At 31.4% G+C, this 8,537-nt stretch overlaps 1 protein-coding gene across 1 annotated transcript; it reads right to left on the bottom strand.

Moving 5' to 3' along the window:
* LOC118034726 (protein S40-4-like) lies at nucleotides 1–906 on the bottom strand. Its single transcript, XM_035040084.2, has one exon. It carries the CDS (start codon nucleotides 813–815, stop codon nucleotides 276–278), a length of 540 nt encoding a protein of 179 aa, XP_034895975.1. The 5' UTR covers nucleotides 816–906; the 3' UTR covers nucleotides 1–275.
* Between the last annotated feature and the right edge of the window lie 7,631 nt (nucleotides 907–8,537).

The following is an 8,537-nucleotide window of genomic DNA, read 5'->3' as shown; positions in this document are numbered from 1 at the left end:
TAAAATAAAAAAAGCATCGAGGTTTCCTCATTCCAGTGTCGTGTACAATGTCGAAGATGTTAGCAAATCACAGGGCTTAAAAATTACCACACCGGAGCAGTAGAAAAAAACAAAAACAAAATTAACCCCTTCAAAAAAGAGAAGAAAAGAACAAAATGGAGTCGTTTCATCTACCGCGTACGCCCTCTTAACGTAATAAATACCTCTCTCTATAAAAATCCCCCTGTTATTTTCCCAAATTTCTCTAATAGACCCCAAAAACTTCTTGTTTCTGTTCAGTCTTGGAAGCCAGTTTTTTCCCAAATTGCATTTCTGACCCTACTTAGATCCCTCCCTTTCAAAGTCCTCCCTATCCCCTCATGAACCGAGAAGGACGCAATCCTTGTCCTCGCCATCTGCCTCGCCAACAACTCGTGAGGTGGGACCCTCACTCCGCCATCGAAACAATCATCACCGTCCATGTCGTCGTCGTCGTCGTCGCCGTCAACAACGTCTGCCCCCCTCCGGTACTCGTCCTTCAATATCTTAGACCAGTCTGGTATATTAACCGGTAGCGAAGACGATGTCCCGCATGCTCTGTCCCCGGGATCCGTTCGCCTGCAGGCAGCCGCAGCGGGAGTTGACTTCTTCGCGAGGCGGGAACTCAGGGCTGGCTTGCGGAACTCGGGCGAGTTAGAGCGGGCTGTGGTGTGGTAGTAGATGTCGGACTCGTCGAGTTCGAAGGGTGAGTTGTGAGTGAGTGGCACGTGGTGGGTCAAGTCGGTTGAAAGGAATCGGTAGTTTTGCCTTGCAAAGCAGCCCTTGCTTGTGGCCATTTGGAAGAGAACAGAGAGGAGGAGTTCCTTAGCTGGGCTTAAATTTACAAGGGGCGGATTTAAAACAGATATGGAGATGAGAATATGAAAGATGGTATTGGTCTGCTTTTATAAAGGTTGCGTTGAATAATGGATAAGGCTCTTTCTCTCTGCTTCTCTGTTTTTTTCGTTGAAATTACCAAGACACCCTGCGAGTTTCATGGAAATTGCCACGTCGGATTTATCCACCTCCCCCAGAGCAGCCTTGTCGATTTTCTGTTTTTTTAGATGAGATTTCTAATAAAACATTCAAAACCCCATTTTCTACTTAAATCCCACCGCGTTTATATATATAACATTTTCTTGAAGTAAATGATTTTATACGAGTAATTGTAACAAGCTTAAAATTCAAGAATATAAATATTTTATTTATGTATGATAAATATTATAAAAATATAAATATAAATATTTTAAAGAATAGAAAAAAAAAAACATAAAACCCTTACCTAGATGATTTCGAAAATATTTATAGTTCTTTGATTATTTTATTTCACTAAAAGACTAGATAGTCATTTCTTTTTAAAAACATAAAAGAGAAAAAAAATATTTCTTATATAACATTAATGTTGATGAAAATAATCTTTACATCAACATTAATGTTGATGAGAACACTAAGGATACGTAGCATACTTTATATATTATTTTATATATAATATTAATATTTATTGAAATAGCTTTTAATTAACATTAATGATGATTGGAACAAGACGTGCAATTGGAAGACTTTTACATGCCTAGAAATGTAGAGAAATGGTTGTTCTAAATTTTGATCATTTTATGTCAAGGACTATAATATAGCCTTGTGACCTAAGATAAAGCTTATAAAGACTTTTAATTTTGGGTATATTCAGACTTGAATTGATTTTAAACCAAAAGTTGTTGAATTAGACATCTTACTATATCTATATGTACTTGGGATTCAACGAGTAGCTGAGCTCTAAAATGTTAGATCTAGTGTCTTGTCAGATTTCAAAACACTTGAATTTAGCGTGTAGTTAAACCCTAAAATGTCGGGTTTAACATCTTATCAGATTTAGAGGCATATAAAATCAATGTATAGCTAAATTTATGAGCATTGAGTCTTAAAGTAAACCGGATCTATATTATTTGAGCTTTGTATTATATCAAGTTTAGGTATATTAGATTCATATTATTTTTTTCGTCTTTTTCACTATAAGTTTTTGAAAGAAACAATTATGTATAAATTTTGTTGATTTTTAATTATTGTTTTGACTATCATACCAAAATTCTAAAAAATTAAATGAGTTTAATTAAAGTTTTCTAATTTGTTTTTATTGTAATTTATTTTAATTATGTAATTGTAGAAAATATTCAAAATGAATACATGAACATTTCAATTTCAAAATTCAAGTGCTCTAAAGTTCCGAATCAAGTTTTTTTTTTTTTAATCATACCATAACAAAGATAAAAATATATATATATATATTTTTTTTCTATTTAGTCTTTATTTATGCATTGTGAAAAATTCATTATATCTTATAAAAAAAAGAGAGGACAGATCCATATGTATCTTTTTACTTGAAATCAGATCTTGTTAATTTCTTACATATCTTGATTTCATCCCTAAAAAAATTGACTAGTAATATTTTTTTGAAAGAATCTTACTCCATTAAAATATTTAAAACTGCATTACACGAAATAATATTTCGGTAATAAAAAACAGTTTCTAACAGTTTAAATTAAAATTTACAACCAAGTAGTAACTGAAAACAAGGATAAATTTTAAAAGTTGCTTTTTAAACGTGCTAACCGGTATCTCAAACACCACTCTATTGCCACGTGCCACTACAACTCCATCCCTTAGACCGTGAAAGTGTGCCACCTCAAATCCATAACCTCGAAGCGTAACGCAAGAACCAACCACTGCTAGACGACAAAAGGGACATTCTGGGGAGTCCAGGATCTGTCCGCATACGATAACATCTTCGTACTGCTAGTTCAAATTTGTCGTGACGCGACAAGAGAGAGAGAGGGGTTTACCTGACCTGGTTCTAGGAAGAAGACAAAAGTGGCCCTCTTTAGACGATCGATGATCTTGACACCTGTCAAATTATGGCATTGATCGACAGGTGGCCTCGTCCCGTCCCGCACAAGAAGTGGGGCGTGAAGGGCACGTGAAGGGGGAGCCCTCTCTCTGATCTAGCGCGTCTTTCTTGCCAGCTGGACCTCCCCCACCCGTCCTATCAGACGCGACACCCTTAGCATGTCTCCACCGAGAAGTTAGTTTATCGTATCGCGAGACCGGCTTCCAGGAGTATAATACTATTATTAGTGATTTATCGTCTGCTTTTTTTTTTTTTGTTCTTGCAGTTGAACGTTGAAGAGAACATCATGCTTTACGTGTGAAAGCGAAATGAGGTAGCAGTACTTTAATTTCTTTGGTTCTGTTCTGTTTTGAAGGGTTGTCCAGTGAAGATATGATAAAAGTGATTCAAAAAGAGAAAAATTCCCATTGAATTGAGTTCAAGATTCCATAAAACTCGATAAGATGATGCGTTTTGCTGGCAGCCATTAGAATATAATAATAATATTATTAATTGGGTGGCTACTGTAGTCTGCGTTGCCAAGCCAACAATGACATTTCGAGGTGTCTCGTCTTTTGACGATAATATCTCTCGTTATATTCTTTGGTTCTCCAAAACCAAAAAAGTTTGTGTTTTGACTTAAAAGTGTGCTTGGCATTGCAATTTAAAAGTATTTTTTTAAAAAATTAAAATTTTTTTTCTTTAAAATAATATATTTTTGATGTTTTCAAATCATTTTGATGTGCTGATCTCAAAAATAATTTTTTAAAAAATAAAATAATATTATTGACATGCTTTTCTAAGTGAAAAACACTTTAAAAAACAACTTCAACCACACTCCCAAACACGCTCTAAAAGACTAGGAGGAATGATGACTGATATATTCTATTATTATATAGTTTTTCTTTCAATCAAACTATTGTGCTCTTGTGTTTAGTGTTTGATTGCTTTTGAGATCCAATAATTTTAAAATTTATTTTTAAAAAATATATTAATATTTTTTTTCATGGTATATCAAAATTATAAAAAAGTATCACTTTATTATTTATTTAGATGAAACACATTTTTAAAACACATATAAAAACATAAATTACTATACTCTTAAACTCAAATATTATCATAATGTACTTCGTTGTTATTTATGCGCCCGAAATGACATGATCAATTGTTTTTGAAATTTGATGGGTATTTAGGAATTTTACAAAATAATTTATGTTTTGTGTTCTTATTTTACATATTTATTTTTTAATAACTTGTAGAAAAATGTATATGATTGTTAAAGTCGGGAAGTTATTTCTCCAAAATTGAAAACCAAGCATACGCTAAATTCACTACTTGATAACTTTTTTTTTTATAAAAAAAAACATAAATTTTGGATTTGTTTTCATATGGAATGTCTCAATTTTTCCTCAGCAACAATTTGCTTTGTATCAAATAAGTACAATAACGAAATATATATATAAATTTCAAATTTGTGTTTTAAAGTTTAATAAATATTTGAATTGAATTGACAAAAATGAACTGATCTTCCAATACCAATTGACCAGAGGTTGGAGAAGCATTTTCCACGCTCTAGCTATTCCTCTATACATATCCGAGACGGAAGGCATGCTCTGTTTATATTTACTAAGCAGGACTCGAACCCTCCACGCTAACAATGAGGCAAGCGCATTATTCAGATAGGTGGCGCGCTGTGCTGCAAGCCAGACAAAAGAAGAAGAAGAAAAGCTAAGGCGACTACAAGTTTTTCTAAAATAACAAAAAAATAATAATCTGAAAGTTATTTAATTAACTTGATTGATTTGTTAAATAAATTTAGTTAATTTAAATAATAATAATAATAATAATAATAATAATAATAAATATATTGAAAAAAAGAGGTTAAAAAGCCCAAACCGAGCTCATCCAGATTAACATGTTAAATATGCGATCTAGTCATGATATCGGAATAATCTCATTGTGAGAAAAAAAAAAAAAAAAACTATGAAGCTCATTTATTAAACAACCAAACACTGAAAGATAAAACTGAAAAAAAAAAATCATTAAAATAAGACTTGAATCAAATCGGGTTAACCAGCTAACTTCGTGACCAAGACTTAAGATTAATATAACCTTATAGAAAGAAAAACAAAAAAATAAGAAACATGTAGACGGATTTCCAATCAATTAAATGTTAAAAAATGAAATTAAAAAAAACTAATTTATAAAAAATAAAATCTTGAAGCATCTTATTTGGTAACGAAACAAAAATTAAATGAGACCTTAATAACCCTCAAAGCTTAATTTTTAGCAAATAAAACATCGAGGAGTGAAATTCAAAAAAAAATATAATTCAAAAAAGTAAAAGAAAACCCGGCTTGAACCCACTTGGGTCAACATGTAAAATATATGACATAATCATGATATTAGGGTAACACTATCGAAAGTAAATTGAATAAAACTATGAAACTCAATTATAAAAAAAAAAACTAATGTTTAAGAGAGAAATTAAAAAAAAAAAAAAGGATCTAAGTCAATCAGCTTAACTGACACGACTAAAAGATTGATGTTTTCTCCCAAATGTAAGAGTGTCGAAGTAATAAATAACTTGGCAAGACTGTGGTCGAACCACATGGAGGTTAGTTGTATAAATTATAGAGAACAACAATAACAACAATAATAGAAGTAATAATAATAATAATAAGTTGATGAGAACTTTGAGATGGAAGATTAATGTAAGGATTACACAATGACAAAAATAAATGTCAAGGTTAGAGGATCCACTAATGGTATTTCAAACAAGTATAGTATAAACTCTTATTATTCAACTGGAAACCACACATAAAGAAGGTTCCAATCGGATGATTTGTTATTAATAGCTCATTATAAATTGTTAAGATGATCATATTAATTATCTTATTTAAGTAACACCAAACATTTAAATATTGTCAAGAATTCATGATGCTAACTTATGTTAACAACAAATCAAGTTCCTTTCATAGCACAGGTATAGGTAATATCATACTGTTGGGCTATGAGAGTGCCAAGCATTTGTTGTATCAAGTGTTATACAATACAAATCTAAATTAACCATTTAACAAGCAAGGTATTAAGAATTAGTAAGATAAAAAAATAAGACATGTTAATTTAAACATTAAGGTCTATATTGAGTTTACACTATTAGTGTAACCTTTTCACCTTAACATAATAAACTTAGCTAAACATAATGAAGAAGATGAACATAAATAAACAAAATAAGAACATAAATAAGATACAAGTTAACTAAGTAAAGGAAAGGAAATGAAAAGCATAAACAAGATATCAATGAAAGCAAAACTTAAGAATTATAAAAAATATAAAGAGAGAGAGCAAGAGCAAGTTCTTGATCTGAACAACCAAGCTCCCAAATGCATGGCAAATGCCTCTTTTTATAGGCTAAAATTTGAAATTATTGATTTGATGACTAATTATTAAGTGGGTGGCCAACTCTTGACTTGGTGAAAATCCTTATCTTCTTGTCTGAATAAAACGTTATTGTTAACATCATAACTGGAACCCACTGTATGCATGAAAGTTATTGGAAATTGTCTTATCTTTTCAGAAAAAAAAAATTGAGGTCATTTGAACTTCTAGAACTCGAGATATGGGCTGAACACTGAACAGTGTCTGGGTTGTAGGACATATTCGGACTTTTCCGTTATTACTAAAATTGGGACTTGAAAACGGCTTTTTTAAATCTTGGACTCCACATGAAAGTTATACGCCCATGTCTTACCTTTCCATCAATATAAAGTAGACCTAAATCCGAGATCTACAGCTTCAGATATGACCCAATTACTGAACAGTGTTCCAGTTTGGACTGCACCAATATTTTTTTCAAAGTTTGGCCCTCTCTATGTTCTTTTAATTTCAATATTTAAACTCATCAATCAATCCTTTCATTTATATAATAGGCCTGCATTTAAGATGAACATTTACCATAAATTAAATGTATCTTATATTATTAGATATGTTATTATAAAACATGTTTTAGTTAAGGAGTTATTGATACTTCTGAATTTCCTTAGATTTCTAAATCTTTGTTTATTTTCCCTACAATTTACGAGTTGCAAACACTTGAAATACTAAGAAAAAAAAAAGCTCCTAAGCACATGAAATCTCCTTAGATTTCTATCTTAGTTGTTTTCTAATTCATAGGTTATAAATTTAGTTCAAATCAAACATAGATCTTGATCTTCGACTCCTTCTGTAGAGTTTTCAGCAACACTCTGCTTTTTCCTAGCTTCTCTACCCCTTTTCCCAAGCTCACTTTCAATTTTAGTCTCTAATTTTTCAAACCTATCGTCAAACCTATTCATCATCTCTCCAAACATGAACTCCATCTGTTTTTACATTTTAGATAACCCATCCTCTAGAACTCCTCTCTTTTTTGGTGACACGCTGCTAGAAGACATTATTTTGTTTTTTATACCTGCATGAAATTGTTAGCAAAATAATAATAATAATAATACCTCGCACACTCATGTTTCACACAAAAGTATAGGCTTTTCACTCTAATATGCTCACCACACCTCTTTCTCTCTTTCCTTTTTTTTTTTTCACTCAAAATTGCCTTTCCTTGGTTTTTAAGATCACTTAGCAACAATTTCAGAAAAACAGCCAACTACACAGTGAATTTATAAACGCAAAATAGACTCAAGAAGCAAAGAATTATGACACTAACAAAACAAAACTTGATGACAAATTCACGAATAACAATTCAAATTTGTACGAATAATATGACGATTTGAAGATATGAAATAAAAAAGAATAAAAAAGAGCTAAATAATTATGGATTATCAAGAACAAGAGAAATTTCTAGAAACTCAAGAAATTAACTAACTACCTAAATTTTCAAGAAACACAATCAAGACTATCCAATTGCCTAATGATCAAGGTTTCTTCAAGCATGTATTCGGCCAAAACTCAAACAAAGTGATTTTTTTTTTGTGTGTGGCAGCAATTAAGATTTCAAGATCAAGCCTCCTTATATATATATATATATATATATATATATATATATATATATATATATATATATAAAAGTGGCCGAATCAAACAAGAAACAACAAAGACTCAAATTGACGGTTATAACTTGTGATTAGATCAGCTTTGATACCAACTGATGCGAACGCTAGCAGAATTTAATGGAACTCACGACCCCAAGATTAATCTAATCCAAGTTTGTTGAGATTTGAATGAGCTTATCACAATCGAAGACTTGCTCTGAGGTAACAAGAGTATAAACCAACTCAATCACAACGCCTACACCCGGAGACGAGTAAAAGAAGTGTAAATTCACAACAAAAAATGGTCAATTCTTTGAAGAGTTGAAAGTTCAGTCAAGAACCAAGATTGAGCAACCAAAAGTTGGCTACAATGCTGAAAATATCATCAAAAGTCTGCCCTAAAATTATTTCTAAAGAGTATTTAAACTCCAAGCAAAAACCCTAGTTTCCCTAATGGGTCATTAATAAGCCCAATTTAAATATTAATCAAACCCAGCTAAAACTAATCCAAACTAATTAAAATAAACAAAATAAAAGTCTAAGACCCAAGTAAAATATCTCCTTTCAAAATAAATAAATTTTGATAGCCCAACTAATTAAATAAGACAAGT

This window comes from Populus alba, chromosome 9, assembly GCF_005239225.2.
Source record: "Populus alba chromosome 9, ASM523922v2, whole genome shotgun sequence".
In the NCBI taxonomy this organism is placed as follows: Eukaryota; Viridiplantae; Streptophyta; class Magnoliopsida; order Malpighiales; family Salicaceae; genus Populus; species Populus alba.
The sequence above is the reverse complement of the archived record's forward strand: the minus strand, read 5'-3'. Positions and strand labels throughout refer to the sequence as shown.

What these genes read in the sequence shown, in the direction of transcription:
- LOC118034726 (XM_035040084.2), bottom strand. Translation starts at nt 815, where the DNA reads ATGGCCACAAGCAAGGGCTGCTTTGCAAGGCAAAACTACCGATTCCTT.